The sequence below is a fragment of the Mauremys mutica genome, chromosome 12 (assembly GCF_020497125.1).
Source record: "Mauremys mutica isolate MM-2020 ecotype Southern chromosome 12, ASM2049712v1, whole genome shotgun sequence".
Taxonomy (NCBI): domain Eukaryota; kingdom Metazoa; phylum Chordata; order Testudines; family Geoemydidae; genus Mauremys; species Mauremys mutica.
The window spans coordinates 51,749,457-51,773,321 of record NC_059083.1 but is presented as its reverse complement, the minus strand read 5'-3'; the positions used below and the strand labels follow the sequence as shown (position 1 = coordinate 51,773,321).

Below are 23,865 nucleotides of genomic sequence, written 5' to 3'. Positions count from 1 at the left end.
AAGGGGGGTGGGTTTTGCTCAAGTGAGTGATGTATGACATAATAAAACTGTCTATATAGGCTAATGCTAAGCTGTAAAGAGAGGCTGGTTCTCACTGGAGACGAGTTGCTCTTTACTGACGCGTGCACTTGTCAATAAAGAGCTTTTTGATCGGACCTTGCTGGTGTTGCCTGTCTCTCTGTGATCAGACAACGAACTTCGCTGTTGGGGTTAAAGTCCCTGACATCTTTGGCGACTCCGCTGGACTCTTGTCTGACTCTCCGGCGGGGGATCAGACTCTGAGGCAACGCAGCGCGCATCCTCTGGTTTAGAGGAGCCTAGCCTGGTAATCTGATCTCTGCGTTGGCGATAAGGCGAGTCCTGTGAACCAGCTGAAGCTCGTAGAAATCCAGCAACATCCACCTACCCGTTGAGTAGGGTCAAGGTTGCCTGGGTTAGAGTCCCAGAGCAGATTGTCAGGGTTCGAGTCCCTGACAACTTAGGTCTGGGTTAGAGTCCCAGTCCAGGTTTGCACAGGATCCAAGTAGTCTGGGTTAGAGTCCCAGCCTGGGTTTGAGTCCCAGTCCAGGTGTTCGAGTCCCCTGGAGAGGTAAGTGAGCGCTCGACGCGGGAGGTGGGGGTTAGAGTCCCTTTACCTCGACGCGGGGAAGAGGGGTTAGAGTCCCCTTACAAAATGGGACAAGTTGACAGTAAGTGCCCGGGGGACGCCCCTTTGTCTCTAATACTTAAAGATTGAAAGAAGATTTCTGGAACCGGGTAGCTTTTGAAGCTGTATGTTTGAAGCTATATGGAGAGCTCTTGTAAAAATCCCCCATCATATGTCCCAGAGCTGTACTGGGAGGAAGACTGTCCATGGGGACGTCTGTCTCTGTTGGGCTCACGCCATCTGAATTTATTGACTGTGCAGGAAGATAAGATGCATCGTGGTAATAGGAAATAATGGCCTTGGTGTGTGTGTGTGCACCAGTGTGAGTGACTGTTACCGGAAGATGCCTAGAGTACCTTGTAAAGCGAAAGCTCGTGAACAGGATTACTCTAACGCAAGCCCGGTAACTAGTGGATCTTTAGGAGATCCGACCCACGGTGGGCTGACTCAGCCTGGCATCGTCCGGCGAGGAAGCTACCTGGGTCTAGGAGCGTGTGAACCCATCTTCCCTCCCCTTTCCTTTCTGTGTGGGCTACTGACAGTCTGATCATCTCACTGGATGCAATCAGAGTAAGCGGCGCCTTCTCCCAGAGACTAGCCGACGCTCTTTGCTGAAGGGAGGTGTAGGAGAGTCGTGGTCATCTTTGTTAGTCTCTCCTGTGTGAGTGCCCTGTAGGGAGAGATCCTTAGTTTATGTGCCGCTAGCCCGGACAGGGCACCCTCTCTGTGTGTGTGTAAATAGAAAATGGGGGAGGGACAGTCTAAACATTCCACCTCACCCCCTAAGGGAACCCCAGCATGTTACATGTACGTACATTATGGTCCTAAAACCTGCAGGTATATAGAGAATTGGAATCTTTACACGTGTGAAAATCCATCTAAACAATGCCCATTAGAAGGTACCTTCAATCTAAATAAGATCATATATCTCAAAGGAGCTTTTAATCACCAAAGAAGAGCCTCTGACAGTGTGAGCAATTTGTCTAGGAACGGGTTAATTTGAAATTCAGCTTGGCCTGGTGAAACTGGAGAAGTCACAGGCAGCTGCCCTGAACTGGAATCTCTAAAAGAGACACTGCAGGAGATTCCAGGGTGTAAAAGAACAGCTCTCCCAAGAGTGGAAGCATGTTGGAAATTCTGGACAAGCTGTATACAGGATAATCTTCCGTCCACCTATTCCCCTTCTCTGAATGTTATATACAGACGTGGCCAGTCTGGATATGTGTGAGTATTGAAGTGGCTTAAGGCTTGGGACATTCATATTTTTCCTGAGTGATGTGGGAGCGTTCCCAACACCCTTCATTGTTGTTTTATTATTTTTAATGAAGCTTAAAATTTGATTATATGGTGTGTTTCTCCCAACATCCTGCAGTGTCAGCCTGATCACCTGACATGAGGGATTGATTGGTAACAGAAATTTGTCACAGTTTGGTGAGCAATAGAGAATGGGGGAGCCCTGTAGAATTCACACCATCTATCTGTTTTACCCTGGTTATTTTATGTTTGCTTTGTTTGGTACTGTTGGTGTTATATGTTGAGGGTTGCATAATTAAAGGCGTGCCCACTCTCAGCCGCAGTAAGTCTGAGAACTGGAGTGGGGTTTAGCATTCCCCTCTCCACCCTGGTTGACCGGGAAGGGTGTCAAGTGGATCTACCCCCAGTTGTAGCAGGACTGGGCAATAGAGTAGTTGGAGAAAAGGAACAAATATGTACTTGATAACTAGAATTGAGCAATTAAGAGCATAGATCATGACCCGGGCAGCAACTCAAACTTGCGCCAGGGCAAGTTGCAGGCCTTGAGACAGGACTTCCAGTTAAAAAAAAAGGAAGCCCTGGTTAAGCAAGTACCAGTCCTTCAGGGACTTGTCAAAATTTAACCATTTGTGCTCAGCATACGCCGTAACAGCAGTGTGTTTGCTACAAGAGGAAATTAAATAATTAAACACCAGTGGGCCATGCATTTTGCCCAGGTGGCAAGCCTCACAAGGGAGGACTCGGGTAGTCTTGTGAGTAAAAATGTTTTAGGAAAAAGACCAGAAGGGTGGGGGCTAGTTGAGAAGCCCACCCTCCTAGTTAAAACTGGTAATGGAGCAAATTGGTGCCTATGGAAGGAACGGTTCAGCTAGAAAAGAAGGATCGGGCCCAGGTGGGCAGGTAACAGACAGAGAGATTGGAAAACAGGTTGGAAATATTTGAGGGTCTAGTGGAAGAAAGGAGTAAATAGGTATAAACATGGGGATTTCAAATACCCAGGAGGATACTTGGAATGGTGATTTAAGTTGAGAAAAGTGGTTTTGGAGAACAAGCGAGTGATTTAAGGCAGAGTGTAAAGTTAACACTGTAATTGCTGGAGGAAACAGCAATTGAATTTTGTCCCAATGCTAAAGAGAAAAATTCTTGGTGTCTTTGAAATGTTTGTAAATAAATTCAGGCAAAGAAATTATTGGATTGCAATCATTTGGCTATGAACAATTTAGTTGAATTATCTCAAGGATGTATACAGTGCTATGTAATTGGAATTTTATTAGGCTCTAAGGCACTATAAGTGGTGATGTTTTCTTTCAGTGTTTGAAAGCAAGAGTTAAAAGTAAAAAGCAAACCAGAAAGCATCTGTATTAATGCAAATTATCTAACTGATAAGGTAAAAGCCACTGAAACCTGGGTTGCCTGTAAAACGCATACAAGAAAATATGGGGTAATTCCCCTGTTTTGCCTAAAATCAACAAGAGTATTTGTATATTTTAAATAATGATTGACTGCCCAGAAAGGGTAGACCTCTGTTTTTGTCTTTCAGATAATCAGAGAAAACTAATGCCAGCTGAACAGCATTCAACATACCATGCATTTACTGACAGAGTAAAAATTATGTTTTGTGTTCTATGTTCTGTCTTGTGGTGTTTGTCTTGTGGCCAGAATTGATGTGTTTAATATTTTTATGGGATGGTCTGATTTAAAATCAAGCGGCAGTGTTGGATTGAAATGTAGATATTTGTTTTGTTCAACTTAGAATACAAACTGTTTGAATACATCAGTAAAATGTGATATACGAACGTCTACTACATTTTCTCAAGTAAGAGAAAGAAATTTTATTGGCCAAATCTTTTAATTGAAAATTGTTATTAGAATTTGTATACCAACGGTCTTTGAAACCAAGGACATGAAAAGTTAACCCACTCCCCATATTGTACATGGGATCCTTCTGGCTACCTCAGACTTCTAGCCAGAGGGCTGGGGATGGTGGAAAGCTATTGGACTAGAGTTTGTATTGAATGAACTCATCAAAGTGGGTGTGCTTGTCTTGGTTTGTTGTTCTAAAGTTCTGTAATAAGGTTATTTTCGTGAAAGGGTATATGTGGCATACATTGCATAATAAGACTGATGTACTGTATAACAGCAATGTGTATGTGTTCATTGTTAACAAAAGGTGTATAAGTAAAAAGTAAAAGTTTCTTTTGTAGTTTAAAAAAAAAAAGCCGAGAAGGGAAAAGAAAAAACAAGTTGACTTAAAAAAACATTGCTAACATGCTCAGTCTAATGATAAGGCGCTGGCTCCATTCAAGGACACTGCTCACAGTTAAAACTTGGCTGATAACCAGGAAAAGGGGGGGACTTAAATTTGCCCACGCAGCTATAAGATCTGCCAAGCCCTAATAAAATGTGTTAGGTTTTTTACAGGTAAAGAAGCACTTCCCGAAGACCCTAGCAGCCCTGCCACTTCTTGAAACCAGGAGACTGGGTCGACATAAAGATCCATCAACGGAAGACTGCCTTGGCTCCACACTGGAAAGGCCCTTATTGAGTCCTGCTGACTACCGACACCGCTGTGAAGTGCCAAAGACTGACTGCCTGGACCCAGGATTCTCACTGCAAAAAGACCCCTCCACCTCAGAAGAATTCTCCTACTGATGATTAGCCTATTCCTTTTTCTAGTTTTACTGTGCCTTCTGGACAGCAGGGAAAAAAGGACAAGGTGACGTGCTGGTTAAACCTCTCCCTTGTCCACGGACATATCTATTGTGCCTTTGAATTTTTTAAAAGAAGCAAAACCATTACAGGGTGATGTACTCGTAATCCCTCATCTGTAGAATGCTGAACTACATCTGTTTTGGGAAAGAAGAAGAAACACTCCACTGACATTGCCAAAGTCCAGGAATTCCTGACCAAAAGGGACATTGAGAACTGACCCTGGTGAAGAAACAAAGAATTATACACTGGCAGAAAAAAAAAATTGTGGGACCCATGCTTGGGAATGTGGTATTGATTGGGGTTTATTCTACAGGCTGCGCCCTGTGTTTTGGATGAATCCTTCGGCATGTATTGCCCTCCCTCATTGCATTTTAAATAACATTGTCCTTATCCAGTTTTCAGATCGCTTTTACATACCCAGATTGCTCACAAGGGGCTGCCATTAGATTAGTATAACAGAGAGCCTGGGCTATTTCCTCTGGAAAAAAGAGGGACCTGAAAGCTAAGAACATGATGAGAAATTGGGCCGACTAGAAAAGGCCACTAGTTTTATTTCTGGAGCTCAGCTATCCCAAGTACAGGCTGGAGTTGGTGAGTTACATGTCATTTCAGCCCTTAGTTCTATGACCCAGAAGTTACTGACAGAGATGGTATTAAATATCACTGAGGCTGGGAAGGCATTGCAGTGGGATCTAGTATGTTTAGAAATTCAGGCTTTCCTGAATGAGCAGCTGATGGCCATTCCAATTGATCTTGCGCACCAGACTTGGCCCACTGCCCTTACAGACACACAGGAGTACCATCTGATCTGTGGTCATGGAAACATACTTGGACACTTTCTGGATGGAAGTGTGGACATTCACAGTGCTCCTTTCAAGCATATGGACCGGTTAGGGTGGGTGTTGGCTCCCACATACCAAATCCTGCTGGGTCCATGGGGAGGATGCATGTGGGACAGAATTACTCACCGAGACATTTGAAAACTTAAACCACTTGGTATACCTCACTGATTTATAGTCAGTGCCCCAGACCAATGAACTGTTACCCCTGAAGGCAATTTAAAGCTTCATTTGCAACTGAACAAACCGTAACCCGGTTGTGCCCTGCCAGGTGGTAATTTGTTGTCCCAAGAGTCCCGTTGGTCCTCTAGGGACAAAGGGGGGATCGTTAGGCCTGAATAAAGATGTAGCACAAAACCAGTTATGCCAACCTGACTGAAGTCAGGCTAACAGAGGTTTCTGGGTAATCCCAGAGTGGAAAAGTACTGAGAAGCAGCATTGTTTCACAAAGCCCTGGAAAGAGTGAGAAAAACCAGGGATTGCATTCCTGGCATAGTACCAGCTGTGTTATGTTAAAACAGTGTTAGAAGAACTGATAAGAAACTCTATATAGGCTAATGCTAAGCTGTAAAGAGAGGCTGGTTCTCACTGGAGACGAGTTGCTCTTTACTGATGCGTGCACTTGTCAATAAAGAGCTTTTTGATCGGACCTTGCTGGTGTTGCCTGTCTCTCTGTGATCAGACAACGAACTTCGCTGTTGGGGTTAAAGTCCCTGACACTAGCAATGCCGTGTGATGTGCCTCCCCATATACTCTGCTCAGTAGCTCTTCAAGAAATTAGATTCAATCATTAATTTTAAGGAATTAAACCAATCAGTCACTATTTTTACAGAGCATTGCAGAAGGTGGTGGACAGAGAACGCAGAGGAATTGTGATGAATTTCCTGGAGTAACTTTCTTTTCTTTGGCACCTTAAAGACTTACAAATATTTTCTAAATTGGAATAATCCTTTTTCTTTCATATTTTACATTGAGATTTCACAGGGGTAGAAAATTCTGACAGGAGTGAATGACCCCATCCACCCCCATCTGCTACCCCCGGGGCAGGGGATGGGGAAGGTGGGGGCTGGGGGTTGCCAGGTGTCTGGTTTTTGACTGGAACCTCCAGTTGAAAAGGGAAACTAGCAGCGTCTGGTCAGCACAAAAAGTCCAGTTGCTGCAGTAACTGGCCCCCACAACTGGGGTGGGGGGGGGAGAGAAGAGCAGCAGGGCTGGGAGGGGCCAGTCTGTGCCGCCGGGTCACTGTCAGGGACTGAGATTCCCTCCAGCCTGAGCTGGGACCGGACAGATGATCAGGGGAGCCGCGTTTGTAGCCCCAGCTTTGTGACCAGGATAGAAATAAGGGCGGAGCGTCCCGGAGAAGGTGTCAGTAAAAGTGAAGAGATGAGACCTGTCAGTCACATTGTAAAATGAGACCTCACCCGCCTCATAGTCCAGGAAAATCCCCACCTGGCTGGGCCTGACGCTCACGGGGAGGGGGGTCGGGGGTGAGGTGTGGGCCTGATATCCCCCCTCCCTCAGCCACATGACCCAGCATCCATTCCCAGGGGCATATGCGAACTCCCCCTTCCTGCTCACAGATTCCCTACAAACCCCCAGGTCCCAGCCTGTCTTGTCTCCCACCTCCACCTCCCAGTAACGCCTCCCGCCCGCGAACCCCTCAGCACCCAGGACAATGGCATATCTATTAAATCTCTCAGGGTTGTTGGGCAGATCCTGGCGAGTGTCTCCATATCTCACACGTTTCTGATCCTCAGACAGGACGAGCCAGGGATTTGCCGTGTCTGGATCCAGAGTCACGTCCACTGGGGAGAGAGTCACAGAGTCAGGACCGGGGGCAGGGGCTGGTCACTGGGATCAAAGGGATATTAACCTGCATCCCCATTAATCGCTGGGGGGGGGTTGTTGCCCAAGGAGAGTCAGGGCCCCTCTGCCTGTGAAGAGACAATGAGGGGAAGGGCAGGAGGAACGAGGGAGGGGTGGGAAGGTGCAGGGGAGGTGGGGGAGGGGAGGTGACAGACTGATGCTGGGAGAAGAAAGGGGAGGGGGAGGTGACAGGAGCAGAGGGGGGAGGGAGGGACATAGGGGAGGGGCAGGCACAAGGGCAATGGGGTGATAAGGAAAGGGAGGGGCACCAGGAGGACAGGGGTGTGAAGGGAAGGGCAGGTTCCAGGGCACTGTACGGGGGAGGGGAGGGCTCCATGGGAGAAGAAGGGGACAGACCCCAGGAGGCTGTGGGGACAAGGGAAGGGGCAGGTTCCAGGGGGCTGCAGGGGGTGGGAAGAGGGGTGGGCACCAGGGCAGAAGAAGGGGATGGACACCAGGGGGCAGAGGGGTGTGAGGGAATGGGGGAGCTCCAATGGGCCAGGGGAAATCCAGGGCAAGGTGAGCTGCCAGGGGGTGAGACGATGAGGACTGGGGAGGTGGAACCATGGGGGGGGAAGCGAATGAACAGGCACTGGTGCCAAAGGGGCAGAATGGGGGGTGATGGAGCAGGTGAGCAGAAGGGGGGCGTGGAGAAGGACAGGCCCTAGGGGGGCAGAGGCGTGTGCAGGGAGATGTGGGCACCAGGGGGGCAGAGGGAGGGTGGGACCCAGAGGTTAGGAGAGGGGGAGTCCCATTAATTGTATGGGGTGAAGCTGTGATGTGGCTGGAGGTCAGTGAGGAACAGGGAACACACTCGGTCTGGGGGAATGTGTCACTCATAATTATAACTGCTCCAGAGCTGTAATAACCCAGGGCTCTCTTCCCCTTTGACAGCGTGTGATTCATTCACACAGCACAGCAACGTGCTCCTGCCCTGTCAGCCCCACTCTGTGCAACACCCCTGGCAGCCCCCCAGAGCCACCTCCTGAGCCCGCCTCCAGAAATGTCCCCATTTCACTCTCCTTTCTCTGAGACCTCGAGTTCTCTCCCCCTCTCTGCCCAAGGGCCCAGCTGCTGCTGAGAGCTCCTGGGGAGCTGTTCGGTGACACCTCTGCGGTGCTGCTGCAAAGAAGCAGTGAGGGAGGGAGCCAGCAGGGGCTAGTGAAACAGGAGGAGGAAAAGCAGCCATTGCATCCAGCAAAACAGCTTCATCAATGAGCCGGGATCAGAAGCGGGGTGGGAACAAAGGTGGCTGGATTCTTTGAAGCTCCACCCACAAAGTAAGCTCCACCCACGTGAGTCACCAAAAGGAGACACCATAATCTGTTCAAATGGTGCATTGTTCAAAACAGGATGGAGTTGCTGATTGGCTCCAAGGGACTCCTGGGGCCAGACTCCCCTCATGGGACTAGAATGTACCCCTGGGCTCTGCTAGGCTCTCTGGGCCTGGTCCTTCTTTACTGGGGGGAAATGGGAGGTGGCATCTCCCTAACATCACCCGCTTGTGGCACTGGAAGGAGGCAGCACTGGCAATAAATGGTGCTGAGCTGTAATTCTCCCTCTCCACTCTCACACGGGGAACAAAATAATTAACAGTGTTGATATTTAAATGATCAGTTCTCCAGTCTGAAGGTAACACACTTGCATAGACTTGCCCGCAGGTCTTGTGATTTAAACCTCACTGACTGTTAACACCGACCGTGGTGTAAAAAGTTCCTTTATTTCAGCCGTGGAAGCTGGGTTTGAAAAACATTCAGAATCTCAGAGAAAAGTCTCCCACATCAGGTATCTTTTAAGACTTGATATTCTGATTCTGTCACCACGCTGCCAGGTCATTCATTTTGTTATAGAATCTCCCATACAATGAAGGCTTTACAGAGCTGAAAGATGCATTACACCCATGACAGGCAACTTTCAGTGAAATCAGCATGTAATTAAAATCCAAAGTTATTACTCATTAAACTTGACAGCAATTCCCTAACTTGTACTCCTGGGCAGCCTCCTTTATGGGAATCACCCTGTGATCGCGGGACAGATGGCAAACCACACAGACAGAAGTTTGATCCTCTTCACAGAACAGTTTCAGAGTCTCCTGGTGTTCCCCACACACCCTCTCCTCTCCTGCTCCCTTTGCTGCCTGTAAATTCAACTGTTTGACTATTTCTACAACATTTGCCAGCTTCCTTTTCGGCCTGAGGTTTCCCTGTTGCACAGTTTCTCTGCACTGAGGGCAGGAGCTGTCTGTATTTGATCCCTCCCAGCACTGGGCGATGCAGGCTCGGCAGAAATTGTGCCCACAGTCTATAATCACCGGGTCCTTAAAATACTCCAGACAGATGGGGCATGTAGCTTCCTCCTGGAGACTTTCCACAGGGTTGTCTGTGGCCATAGCTCCTGTCATAAACAGATAGTTAAGGGTTAATGTCTCTTTTACCTGTAAAGGATTAAGAAGCTCAGTAAACCTGCCTGACACCTGACCAGAGGACCAATAAGGGGACAAGATATTTTCAAATCTTGGTGGAGGGAAGTCTTTTGTTTGTGCTCTTTGTTTTGGGGTTGTTCGCTCTTGGGACTAAGAGGGACCAGACATCAATCCAGGCTTTCCAACTCTTTCTGAATCAGTCTTTCATGTTTCAAATGTGTAAGTAATAGCCAGGCAAGGCATGTTAGTCTTATTTTTGTTTTCTCAACTTGTAAATGTTCCTTTTTGTTGAGAGAATTTTACCTCTGTTTGCTGTAACTTTGAGCCTAAGGCTAGAGGGGGTTCCTCTGGGCTATATGAATCTGATTACCCTGTAAAGTATTTTCCATCCTGATTTTACAGAGAATTTTTACCTTTATTTCTTTAATTAAAAGCTTTATTTTTAAGAACTTGATTGATTTTTAACTTGTGTTAATATCCAAGGGGATTGGATCTGGACTCACCAAGAATTGGTGGGGGAAGGGCAGGGGGATGGTTAAATTCTCCTTGTGTTAAGATCCAAGGGGTTGGATCCGTGTTCACCAGGAACTTGGTGAAAAAGCCTCTCAAGGCTGCCCAGGAAGGGGAAGGTTTTGGGGGGACAGAAAGTGATCCAGACAAAGAAATTTCTGGATGGTGGCAGTGTTACCAGATCTAAGCTAGTAATTAAGCTTAGAAGTGTCCATGCAGGTCCCCACATCTGTACCCTAAAGTTCAGAGTGAGGGAGGAACCTTGACATGGTGAGCAGCAGTGTGGGAAATTGAGGTGGGGGGGGGAAATCAGACAATATTTTAGTCAGACAATTATTTTATGACAGACACAGATTCAAAAAGTTAAAAAGTGTAACTGTTAATACACAAATTGTCAACATCTCATGTCAAAACATGCTAAGTAAATATCCTTAAATTAAACTCTAGTAAGTTCTCAAGCAGCATTTTTCTTACCTTACCTATTTGTCAATTTCAGTTCTTATCAACAGAAATGTTTTTTCATCAGTTTGTGTGGGCAAAGTGAAATCAACATTTACTGACATCTACCGATAAAATCTAATCCTTTCAAGTCTAGGGATCTTTAATTCACAGGCCAAAAACATTGGTTAAGATGGAATCAGTGTTTCAAAGGCCTGATGCTAACGTAGGCTAAGGCAGCTCTGCCTCAGTCAGTGTAAAGGAGACTGAGTGTCAAAAGTGTTGCCAACATTCAGGATTTTATAATGAATCTCATGAACTGAATAATGGCCAGACTGGGTCATACCAATGGTCCATCTAGCCCAGTATCCTGTCTTCTGACAGTGGCCAATGCCAGGTGACCCAGAGGGAATGAACAGAACAGGTGATTGCGTGATCCATCCCCTGTCACCCATTCCCAGCTTCTGGCAAACAGAAGTTAGGGACACCTAAACAAAGGAAGTTTCTAGTTTTCTTGGTTACAGAGAACAACTTAAAATGTGACCTGAGTGCAGCCTAAAGCGTGAGAATCAGAAGGCAAATAGAAAACTCAACATTTATTTTTTTTTATTTTGGTCTCACAAAAGGAATCACATCATTTTGGGTGTACTGACTCGTGATTTTCAAAAGTTTGGGGTTGGCAATACTGTGCCACTGAGAACTCAGGCCTTAAATCCCCACCCCCTATGGAAAGCCCCCCTAAGTTACTGCCATAGTTTATCTAAAACAGCAGAGTTAACAGATAGGGAAAAAGAGAGGGCAAGGTGTGGGAATGTGCATGGAGCTGGGCTGTGGGCCCAAGCAGCAAATGAGCACAGCCCCCCTGACGTAAAGGAATCACTTAGAATGCTCAGATTTATATTTAGGTCCTTAGAGCCTTTGCTGGAAAAGCCAGGTCTGAAAACAAACTGATCACTGCCAAGGAGTTATTGCCAGCACCGCATAAGCAAAAATCAGGAGGCTGCTGAAGAAAACATGAGGATTTTTCTTCTAAAAAATTATATTCTGGACTGCTTGTTTGTTTGTGAGCAGTCAGGATTTGCTCTGGTCACGTTCTCAACCTTTTCTACTCAGCCCCGATAGCAAGAAACGGACCTTTGTTAAAGTGAGAGCTGAGATGGTCACATAATCACAGGATTCCAAGAGCTGTAGCACTAAGAGAAACACCAGCTAGTGAAGGAGTCAGTGTGAAGTCAGGAAAGCTTGTGACAATCCCAATATGATGGTTTTGTGATTTGATGTGGACAGGAAACAGCTGCACTCCTAGCTCTTGTAGGTCCTTACCTGGCCCCCATCCCTGCACTGTCTGAGCAACTCACAAACTTCCATGTGCTTAGACCAGGGGCGGCTCTAGCCATTTTGCTGCCCCAAGCACGGCAGCACGCTGCAGGGGGCGCTCTGCCAGTCACCGGTCCCGTGGCTCTAGTGGACCTCTTGCTGACGTGCCTGCGGAGGCTCCGCTGGTCCCGCGGCTCCACCTACTGGAGCCGCGGGACCGGCGGACCCTCCGCAGGCACGTCAGCAAGAGGTCCACCGGAGCCACCTGCCGCCCTCCCGGCGACTGGCAGAGCACCCCCCACGGCATGCCGCCCCAAGCACGCGCTTGGCGTGCTGGGGCCTGGAGCTGCCCCTGGCTTAGACTCATCAGGCTGCTGTGCAAAGACACCTGTACCTGCCAGTAGTGTGGGGGCAGAGTCAGGGCAGTGCCTTCAGCTGATGTTACTGAGCATGCTCAGTCTGTGTGAGCATGGTCACTACAAGCCAAGCAGCAAATCAGGGGGGTAGGCACATGGGTTCATTTGTCTCCCTCCTCCCCACACAATCAGGGCCGACTTTAGAAAGTGCAGGGCCCAATTCGAACAGTTCTGATGGGTCCCTGGCAGGGATGACTAAAAACCCCCCAAAACACGTGGGGCTTGTACTCACCGGGCAGTCCTCCGAGTCTTCGGCAGCACTTCAGCGGCAGGTCCTTCACTCACTCCAGGTCTTCGGCAGCACTGAAGGACCCGCTGTCAAAGTGCCACTGAAGACCCAAAGCGCTGCCAGGTGAGTAAAAATTAAAAAGTTGCTTCTAGCCAGGGAAGGGATTCTCACTGGGCCTGTTTCAGGGGAATTGGTGGAATAGGCCTATAGCCAGCCCTGCACACAATTTCTCTGCTGCTGTGCCATATGGAAGGTTGTTACCCTCATTTAGAAGAGAGGAAAGTCAGGCCCAGACAAAATAAATTACTTACCTGACTTCACACAGAGCAAAACTTGGATCTGTGCAGGCTAACTTAGCACCTTAACTACATGGCAAACCTTTCACTCTGCAGTCAGAGCCTGGGAGAAGAAGGAGAAGGAGATGGATGGGGACACACAGACACGGAGTTTGTCTGATAATCACCTCACTGACCCTCCCGGCGGGCACTAAGCCAGTCTGTGCAGAGTCAGGTGATAATAGTGAAATCACCAGTCCCTGAAGTGGGCTTTCAGGGGGCTCGGCTATCCCATGATTGGCTTCCTTTGATTGGCCCCTGGCACATAATTAGGCCTAGAAAGCTGCTTCATTGCTTTTGGGCTGTGTCTCTAGAGAAGCCTGAGACAAGGGTTTTACTTTTTTATCCACCCTTCCTGTACCTTTTCCAGCTCTGGGCTCTCTCCTTTTATCCCAGGCCTTGTTTCCCCAATTGGTTGCAGCTGTGGGCGCCTGTTTCCATGATTGGCAGCTGTGTGGGAGCATGGTCAGGCTGCTTGTCTACAGGCTGGAGAGGCTCCCCTCCCCCTACAAAACTCTGCTCAGTATGCTAGGAAGTTTAGACTTGAAATTAGATGGTTTCTAACCATTAGAGGAGTGAAGTTCTGGAACAGCCTTCCAAGGGGAGTAGTGGTGGTAAAAGACATATCTGGCTTCAAGACTAAGCTTGATACGTTTATGGAGGGGATGGTATGATGGGGTAGCCTAATTTTGGCAATTAATTTGGCCTTTGATTATCAGCAGGTAAGTATGCCCAGTGGTCTGTGATGGGATGTTAGATGGAGTGGGATCTGAGTTACTACAGAGAATTCTTTCCTGGGTGCTGGCTGGTGAGTTTTGCCCACATGCTCGCCATATTTGGGGTTTGGAAGGAATTTTCCTCCAGGGAAGATTGGCAGAGGCCCTGGAGGTTTTTCACCTTTCTCTACAGCATGGGACACTTGCTGGAGGATTCTCTGCAGCTTGAGGCCTTCAAACCACAATTTGAGGACTTCAATGGCTCAGACCTAGGTTAGGGGTTTGTTGCAGGAGTGGGTGGGTGAGATTCTGTGGCCTGCATTGTGCAGGGGGTCAGACTAGATGATCATAATGGTCCCTTCTGACCTTAAAGTCTATGAGTCTATTTTTCAGGCCTGCTCTGAAATGCTCAGGCTGTGTCTGATACCTAGTCTTTTACTGTGCTCAGCTGCTCACAGCCCCATCTCCCCTGTGGAAACAGGGTTAAGGATTTAAATATAGGCCTCTCAGTTGTAAGAAAGGGAGCAACTGCCATGGTAAGTCTTAGCCTAATATCATGGGACCCATAGAAGCAGGGCTCACATCAGAAGCAGGTGGGAAGACAGCTGAGTAGAGTCAGTGTGACCCAGCCTTGAGATAGTGATGTTTTGAGAACAGAAGTGAGAAAATACAGGAATGGGCAGGACATAACATAAAACAGACTGTAGATGATTTTAATTAATGCAGGCCACTGAAATGTATAAATGCTTGTGTGATATTGTTTGTACTTTAGAGAAACTGTGGCAGAGATGCTCTCTGCCAGCTGTATTCTTCCTTTGCAATTGCTCACATAAAGTTGTCTCTGATTTTGTTGCTTCTAATCTGAGAGTGGAGTTTGTTTCTTCCACACACCCCAGTTCTGTTTTCATTTGCTAGACAAGCTTTCCACTGGGGATCCCTCATTTCTGAACAGATCCCTGTGGAGAAAGGGATAAGAAACAGAAACACAAACATCTCTCCCTCACCCACAGTCTTTGCCAGTCCCTGCTCCTCATCTGGTGCAGAACTAAATTTAAAACCAGCCCACTGGGGCTGTGAGCAGGTAATAGGAGATATACCAATCTCCTAGAACTGGAAGGGACCTTGAAAGGTTATCAAGTCCAGCCCCCTGCCTTCACTAGCAGGACCAATTTTTTGCCCCAGATCCCTAAGTGGCCTCCTCAAGCATTTAACTCACAACCCTGGGTTTAGCAGGCCAATGCTCAAACCACTGAGCTATCCCTCCCCCCTAAATCTCCTCCCTCTCTTCCCCCCACCCCAGCTTCCCCAGGGCAATAACCCAATGCCTCCCCACCACCATATGGACAGAGGATGAAAGTCCATCTGATGGCAGCTCAGGGGCCTGTGGAATGTGCTGGGAGCTCAGCCTGGGCCCTAATCGTATTGGGGGCCTGGGCCCTAGTGGGGCAGGTGACCCCCCACACACACACCCAGGAAAGCCTGCCCCTAATTTTCTCCCTTCTTCTCAATCCCAGCAGCCAGGCCAGGGACTGAGTGATGTTTGGAGACCAAACTCCTCCCACCAGCTCATGGCTGAGGCCCAATGGCCAAGGGAATCTGGGGCGTGGCCTTCTGGAGCCAGAAAAGGAGCTGCAGCTGTGATGGGAAAGGCCTGCTGGGCAGAGATGCTGCTGGGGAAGCAGCTGGTTACTTCATGAGCACCCAGTTAGGCTCAAGCAGAAGATCTCACTGTTGCTGGTTGGTTGGTTGGTTTTCTGCTGATGAATTGCCTGAGAGTTGCAGTCATCAGTCAAACACAGGTGACAAGCAGTTATTTTTGGCCAACAGAAGTGGCCTCCAGGAGCTTTGAGGGGGAGGCTGGAGAGATGAGTCCCTCAGCCCATGTCACTTGCAGCTGACTATGCTAATGAGACAATCCCCAGACTGCTGAGGGGTGGGGACACTCTCCAACAGCTAGGTCAAAAATCATGGGCTGGGGTAAAGTGAAACAAGACAGAGGACATGACCATAGGTGGTGAGTTCTATGGGCCCATGGTGCCTGGGCACCCGGAATATTCCTGGCCTAGGCCCAGCTCTAGCAATGTCTGAGCCCGTGTCTCCCCCTTGGCCCTGTCTTCTGCCTTGGGTGCCTCCCAGGCCATTTAAAACAGCCCAGGACTGGCACCGGCACCACAGCAGAGCTGAGCAACTTCCTGCCTGCTCGATCCACGTGGCTGCTGGCTCCTCCCTGTAGCCTCTTTGAGGGTGGGTCTGTGTCCTGCCCCAAATGCACCTGTGGCCAATAGGAAGCTGTGGGGTAATGGCTGGGGGTAGCAGCACATGGAGACTCCTGGCCTGGCCTGCCCTGCCTAGGAGCCCCAGGTAAGTACCGCACCCACCATCCCCTCCCAGAGCCTGCACCCAAACCCCTGCCTGCACCCCTCATCCCCTTCTGCACCCCCAGAGCCTGCACACAAATGCCATCCTAGAGCCTAACCCCCAGATCCCCTCTCCCACCCAAACTCCCTCCCAGAGCCCAACCTCTTATCTGTCCTGCACTCCAATCCCCTGCCCCAGCCCAGGGCCTGCACCCCAGACCTCCCCCCACCCAAACTCTCCCCCCCCCCAGAGCCTTAGGCAGGTGGGGGCCAAGTTGCAGGGGGCAGGTTCTGGGCATCACCAAAATTTCTACAAACCTGCCACCCCTGGCCATGAGGGCAATTCTCACTTTACCTTCCCAGCCCTAGCCAGAGCCAGGCATTGGTAAGTGCCACCCAGGGAATCCGGGCTGCTCTGGGGTGCCCCAGACCCTCCACCTCCCTTGGCAGGAGGCCCAAGAGCAGGGTGGGCCACTCAGAGCAGGCCAGGGGTCAGGACCTCAGGGAGAGGAGGAGCAGCAGGGGTGGGGCCACTGAGAGGGACAAGGCCTCATGGCAAGGCGGGGGGCCTAAGGCCAGCTTCAGCTCCCACACCAGGAAGAGGCTGGCACTGCCAGCAGGGGCTACACTTCACAGGAGGGGAGCTGATCACCTTATCGGCTCCCCTGCCACAAAGTGCCACCCCTGTCTGTGCCATTCCACGTCTGCCCAAGGCTTGCATTTTGGGGGTTGATGTGGCTCCTTGCCCCTCAAACAGTGCCCATGTTAAAAAGTTGGGGGCCCATGGCCCCTCTGGATCCGGTGCCCCAGTAGACACTGCATTGCTTACATCCACTGTTACTGGCTTTCAGGAGCCATCCCACAATGGCCCGACACTGACAGTACAATTGATACAAGCACTTCTGGTGAGGACACGCACCACCAACACAAGGGGCAAAGTGCAGACAGGCACAAGCGATGCAGTGACTGTGATGGTTGTGTGCAGATGCAAGTTAGTTCGACTTAATTTTAGACATGTAGTATAGACATGCCCTGAGTAATAGTCTACCTGGGTCTCATTGCCAGGATGATCAGCCTCACTCCCAGCCTGGGGGGAGCAGAATGGGACTCAGATCCAGAGTTACTTTATTTCACTGTCCCTCCCACAGAGTTTCTGCTGCATTTCTTCCCTCCCTCCTCCATTATTTTAGGGCAACAGAAATGACCTCCAGGAGCACTGGGGAGGAGACTGGAGAGATGAATTCCTAAATCTGTGCCATTTGCAGCTATTGGTGCCAACAATGTGATTTCCAGAATGCTTTGAACAGCAGCAGCATTGGAGGGGAGAGGGCTCCATCCCCCGTGCACAGGAGAAAGGAAAAACCAATCTAGGGCAGTTACTGAGCTGGAAACTCCACCAAAGAAACCCAAAAGAGGCAAAAGGGAGGAGGAGCATAGGGAAGAGGGTGAGAATTGCAGTTGCTGAGTGCAACGAGCCTTCTGCAGTTGGTCTCCGGTCCCTTTAGACCCTGGCTGGGGAGTTTGGGAAGCAGCTTCCTGAGCCCAAGAAAGTTAAGCTGATTGTGGTGGGAAGGAAGCACTGACCGGAGATGCTCTTGGAAATGCAAGTAGATACACAGACTGCTCTGTAACTGGCCACATTTTCTGCTCCTGGAGGCAATTCTTCACCACTGCAGACACACTGAGTCCCTGAGGTGGCTCAGCTTCTGACTGCACCCATCTGGGAGGCTGTCACACACCCTGTTATATCCTTGGGGCAGCCGGTGTAGGAAGCAATCACTTGAGGCCAGAGAGCAGGCAGCTAACCAAAACCTCCATTTTATTTACATATATACAGAGAGCACCTCAACCGGTTGAAACCGGTTGAGCTAACCCATAATAAGCTAACTCAGTTGCCATAGCAACAAAACCATGACAACCAAATACACAACATATTCCTCCCCCCCTAATAAGAACATCCCCTAAATAAAACACACACTAGCCTAGAGAAGGAGGCTAGACTGCCTCCATTCCCGGCTAAACCCTGGGGATTATTTTGCCCCATAACCGTGGGTTCGCCCTAGCTAAAGATCCAGCCGATGAGGAGGCCTTCTGTCTCTAGGTGGATTACGGCGAACTACTGGTGTTATTGCACCCGAAAGCACTAGGACGCTCAGGGTCCGCAGCACGAACAGGTGAGGAGGTGGTATCAGCTCGTGCTGGGCAAAGGGGTATCTCAGCCGCCGGCAGTAATGGAGGAGAACAGTCAGAAACAGGTGACTCGTGATTCGATCCCTCACCAGAAGAGGTGAAGTCAGACCCCTCAACTGCAGATGGGTCCTGAGGACTGGCATGACCTGGCAACAGCTGATCTACATGTCGCCGCCAGGTAAGATTCTCTGCAGTCCGGACTGTGTAGGAAACAGGTCCTGTTTGAGTGATGACTGTGGCCGGAACCCATTTAGCTCTGGAAGTATAATTCCGAGCCAAAACTGGCTGTCCCGGGCTAAAGGTTCGGTCTTTTGCTCTGGGTGCCCGTCTGATGACTTGATATTGCTGCTGATGTTGCACAATTTGTCGGGGTTCAGAAGGTTTCAGCAGATCAAAGCAAGTGCGCAGCTGTCGTCCCATCATTAGAAAGGCCGGAGATGCGTGGGTCGTAGCATGAGGTGTGTTTCTGTAGGAAAGTAAAAAGGTATCCAGACGCTTTTGAATGGAGTGTTGTCCCCTTGCTGATTTCAAAGCGTTTTTCATTGTCTGCACAAATCTTTCAGCTAATCCGTTGGTGGACGGATGATATGGTGCTGACGTGATGTGGTGTATCTCATTTGCTTTCATAAAGTTTTGAAACTCCTGAGAAACGAACTGCGGTCCGTTGTCGCTCACAAGTTGTTCTGGCAGACCAAAACGACTAAAGAGTCCTCGTAGTTTTTGGATAGTACTCTCTGCAGAAGTGGACTGCATTATAGAGACTTCTGGCCATTTAGAATGGGCATCTATTGCCACCAAGAACATGCTTCCTTCAAGGGGGCCAGCAAAGTCAACGTGAATACATTGCCACGGGTTTTCAGGCCAGTCCCATGGGTGTAGGGGTGCCCACTGGGGTGCATTCCTCACACCCTGACATGACATATAAGCTTTTGCCTTCTCTTCAATAGCGCTGTCCAGTCCAGGCCACCAAAAATAGCTTCGTGCAATTTCCTTCATGCGCACTATTCCACAGTGACCGGAATGTAGCTGTTCTAACATCTGTGATCTCAGTGGTGGTGGAATAATGACACGTCTCCCCCACAACAAACAACCAGATTGGACCGATAACTCCGTCCGCTTGGACATGTAGGGAACAAGGTCGGATGAGACCGGAGAGGTTTGTCGAGATGTTCCATGCATGACCAGGTCCATAACGTGGGACAATACTGGGTCAACGCGAGTTGCCTTCTTTATCTGAGTAGCAGTGATGGGTGTATTCTCTACCTGTTCAAAGTAGAAGATTTCCTTGTGGGCACTATCTTGGTGTTTGACCGGCAAAGGCAACCTTGAGAGGCCATCTGCATTGCCGTGTAGAGTGGATTTCCGATATTTGATTTCATATGTGTGTGCTGAAAGTAACAATGCCCAACGTTGCATACGACTAGCAGCTAATGGGGGAATGCCTGTGTAAGGTCCAAAAATTGATGTCAGAGGTCGATGGTCTGTGCGAAGAGTAAATTTTCGTCCAAACAGGTACTGATGAAACTTCCGAATTCCAAAAACAATTCCTAATGCCTCACGTTCGATTTGGGCGTAGTTAGTTTCTGCTTTGCTTAGAGTGCGTGAAGCAAAAGCAATAGGTCTCTCTTCTCCTGAAGGCATAATATGTGACACGACTGCTCCCACTCCATAAGGGGAGGCATCGCAGGCCAATTGCAGTGGTAAGGATGGATCAAAGTGCGTTAGAACTTCAGAATTTAGCAATGCATCCTTAGCTTTGTTAAACGCAACATCACAGGCTTCAGTCCACTTCCAGGCCTTGTTCTGCCCAAGGAGCTCATGAAGTGGTTTTAGCAGTGTGGCTAACTGTGAGATGAACTTTCCATAATAGTTCAGGAGTCCTAGAAACGAGCGCAGCTGGCTTACATTTCGAGGTGGGGGAGCCTCCACAATAGCTTTAACTTTTGCAGGGGCCTTATGAAGACCTGCAGAATCAATGATATGTCCCAAATATTCAACAGAGGGCTTGAAGAATTCACACTTGTCTTTGCGAACTCGTAGGCCATACTCTTCCAGTCTTTGTAGGGTAGCCTCTAAATTCTTTAAGTGATCCTCTTCATTTCTTCCAGTGACCAGGATATCATCCAGATAGCACTGAACTCCTGACAAGCCACACAAGATCTGGTCCATAGCCCTCTGGAACAGGGCGGGAGCAGATGTTATTCCGAAGGGTAGACGACAGTATCGATAAAGCCCCTTATGAGTCACAATAGTCAACAGCTCTTGGGACTTTTCATCGACGTGCATCTGTAAATATGCTTGACTCAGATCAATCTTACTGAACTTTTGTCCCCCAGCCAGGCCTGCGAAGAGGTCATCGATGCGGGGAAGCGGGTATTGCTCTGCACACAACACTGGGTTGACAGTGACTTTAAAATCACCGCAAATCCGGAGAGAGCCATCTTTCTTCACGATTGGAACGATAGGAGTGGCCCATGAGCTATGGGTAACTGGTATTAGGACTCCATTGGTGACCAGGCGCTCCAGGTCTGCTTCAACTTTTGGCCTGATGGCATATGGCACAGTTCGGGCTTTCAGATATTTTGGTGGACTGCCAGGTTTAATGTTCAATGTCACAGTGATTCCCTTCATACTTCCCAAATCATCTCCAAAAACAGCAGCATGTTTCCTTAGTATAGGGGTTAGACTGGTTTCTTCTTTAGTCATCCGGTGCACTTCTGCCCAGTTCAGTTGACTCTTCCCAAGCCAAGACCTACCCATTAAGGCTGGGTAGTTACCTCTCACCACAAACAGTGGCAATTTAGCCACCTGTCCATTGAGCTCCACCTTAACATCAATAGTGCCCAGCATAGGCACAGCTTCTCCCGTATACGTCTTCAGAACAGTTTTTGTTGCCTTAAGCGGAAGATGCTGTAGCTTTTCTTTATACACAGTCTCGGAGATCAGTGAGACGGCTGCACCGGTGTCCAGTTCCATGCGTATACGTTTGCCATCCAATAACGGGGTTACCCAGTATTCATGTGAGCCCATTGCCAAAGACAAAACATGCAGTGGCACTTCCTCTTGCGATGAGGTGTCACCTTGATCATTCTGGGTCTGCTCTAGGGTATGCAGGGTTCCTCTTTTTGTCGGCCAGACCACAGGCCTCTTTTTCTTTTGTTTACAGGCACACTCAATGTGTCCCTTTTTGCCACAGTGTCAACACACCAGGTCCTTACACCAGGATTCTGATCCCTGGTGACCCGGCTTACCACAGCGGTAACATTCTTGACTCTGCACAGTTTTGTGGGTCGGTTCTTGTGACACTTTTTGCACCCTAGGGGGTGCACCGATGTATTGTGCCTCCCTTGTAGCCAGTTCCATGGAGACAGCAATATCAACAGCCTTCTGTAAGGTAAGCTGAGCCTCTGTCAGTAGGCGCTTCCGTATAGCTTCACTGTACAGGCCACACACTAACCTGTCACGCAGGGCATCATGTAACATTTCTTTAAATTCACAGTGTTCTGCTAGCTTTTTTAAAATGGCTACAAATTGTACAACTGTTTCATCTTCCTTTTGGTCTCTTTTGTGGAACCTATATCTTTCAGCAATTACCAGTGGTTTTGGGGAGAAATGAGACCCCAGGATTTCCACAATGTCACTGTAAGATTTAGTCTCAGGCTTAACAGGGTGTAGTAAGCTGCGTAGCAGAGAGTAGGTTTTAGCCCCTACAACAGTTAAGAATATTGGCACCTTCTTCGCTTCTGTAATGTCATTTGCAATACCAAAAATCTCAAAACGCTCAGTATACACATGCCATTGCTCTGTATTCTCATCAAAAGGCTCCAGGGGCCTGGTCAGAGTAGCCATGATTTTTAGTTTCACTTTCACAGTCAGTGCAACAAGCAGCTTTTTTGTTTGCTTGTTCTTTACCTTAACTTCTACTTCCTTCTGTTACTGGAGCAGCACCGGAATCCCACCCTCGACGCCAGTGTTATATCCTTGGGGCAGCCGGTGTAGTAAGCAATCACTTGAGGCCAGAGAGCAGGCAGCTAACCAAAACCTCCATTTTATTTACATATATACAGAGAGCACCTCAGCCGGTTGAAACCGGTTGAGCTAACCCATAATAAGCTAACTCAGTTGCCATAGCAACAAAACCATGACAACCAAATACACAACACACCCCAGGGCCTAGAAGACAGGTGGGGAGGAGATTCCTATTCATGTCACCCTCTGAGAGCCCATATAAGGGCCAAAGGAAGAATAAAGGGCAGGAGGTGAAGCAGGCCCTGAGCCTCTGGCCCATCCTCACCTCCTCAAATATGGAGCTTCCTGAGCTTCAGTTGGGCAGACAGTCTGTAGCCCTGACACAAAGGCCCTTCTGCGCCATATGGGGCAGGGAGAGCTCTGCCTGGGAGCACGGGGAATGGGATGGGGGTCAGAGCAAGGAAAGAGGGGAGGGGTGTCGGAGTGAGGGGAAGAGCTTATGCCCCAGACGAAGGAAGTTTGGGGTCAGAGGGAAGGAGCCTGGTCCACAGAGAGGGGAGAGAGTTTCTGTCAGTGACAGGGGCCTCCATTTCCCCTTCCACAAGCCCCCATTTACAGTGAGACAGAGCAGTACCTGCAGCAGGGAGCGGGAGTTGCTGAACATGGGAGGGGAACCTTTAAGGGCATCAGATGAGGCGCAGCTCTTGCAGCACCTCGGGCACCTGGTGCAAGTGCTGGATGATACGGAGCTGGCACATCACCTTGGCTGTGACATCCTCCAGCTGCAGGGGAACGAGAACATGTCAGAGACTGAGACACTGCCCAGGAATCAGGGAGAATTAAGGGCACCTGGAACCAGCACCATTTCCACCCAGCAGCTGCTCATGTCATAGGGTCAGGTCCTGCCACCTCCCCTTCAGTGCCCCAACAGCTGTTCCACCTTCAACCCATCTGGGGACACCACTCAAGTTCGTAGAACCCTCTCCTCTTCCCCTACCTCCATCCCCACCCAGGTAGGACAGAGAGGGGGGCAGGAGGGATTCTGGCAGCAGTGGAGTGGGATGTGGGGACATTGAGACCTTTCCACAAGTCACCCCAGTGACAAATGTTGACGCCACAGGATGGCAGCCCTGGTGAATGGGGCAGGTCAGCAGCCCCTGCTGACTGAATCCTCCCGTTCTCTCAAGAGTGGGTCTAGCCCTGCCAGCAGCAGGACAAGCTTCCCCCACCCATGTGCCTCAGAACTGCCTGGCCAGTCGCCATCACCCATCAGTCCTGGGCCTCCCAGACTGCCAGTGATGGGAGCAACTCTGGGTGGTGGCTCGTGTGACCTGGACGCTAGGCCATGGAGAAATGGGTGCAGCTCTGTGGGGCAGGAAAGGTTCACTGAGGGCACTTAAGGGGCTCTCCTGCCCTTCCCAGGAGTGATAGCAGAGCATCACATCTGAAGAACACAAGTCCATGAAGTCCAGAAGTCCCCACTAGGCAGAAGTGAAAGTAAGCTGGCCGCCAGGCTGGGGCCAGGATTTAAAGGGCTCAGAGCTCCCCGGGGCTGCGGGCAGCCCAGAGCCCTTTGAATCCCGGCCATGGCTCTGATGGCAGGGCTGGGGCCAGGATTTAAAGGGCTCGGGGCTCCCCTCAGTGCCAGG

General features: G+C 49.3%; 2 protein-coding genes across 3 annotated transcripts in view; both read right to left on the bottom strand.

Annotated features, from left to right (window-relative positions):
- The window catches only part of LOC123345337, a 716,016-nt gene that overhangs the window by 473,869 nt on the left and 218,282 nt on the right, over positions 1-23,865 (bottom strand). For both annotated transcript variants that reach the window (XM_044982129.1, XM_044982128.1), the window contains exon 8: positions 22,851-22,998. In XM_044982129.1, the coding sequence (XP_044838064.1) occupies positions 22,903-22,998 (96 nt within the window). In that variant the 3' untranslated portion in view covers positions 22,851-22,902. The remainder of the gene's footprint in view (positions 1-22,850; positions 22,999-23,865) is intronic.
- Positions 6,501-12,055, bottom strand: LOC123346920 (E3 ubiquitin-protein ligase TRIM39-like). Its single transcript, XM_044984364.1, has 2 exons — positions 12,046-12,055; positions 6,501-7,292 (listed from the first exon to the last, which is right to left on the bottom strand). Exons 1-2 carry the CDS (start codon positions 12,053-12,055, stop codon positions 6,697-6,699), a joined length of 606 nt encoding a protein of 201 aa, XP_044840299.1. The 3' UTR covers positions 6,501-6,696.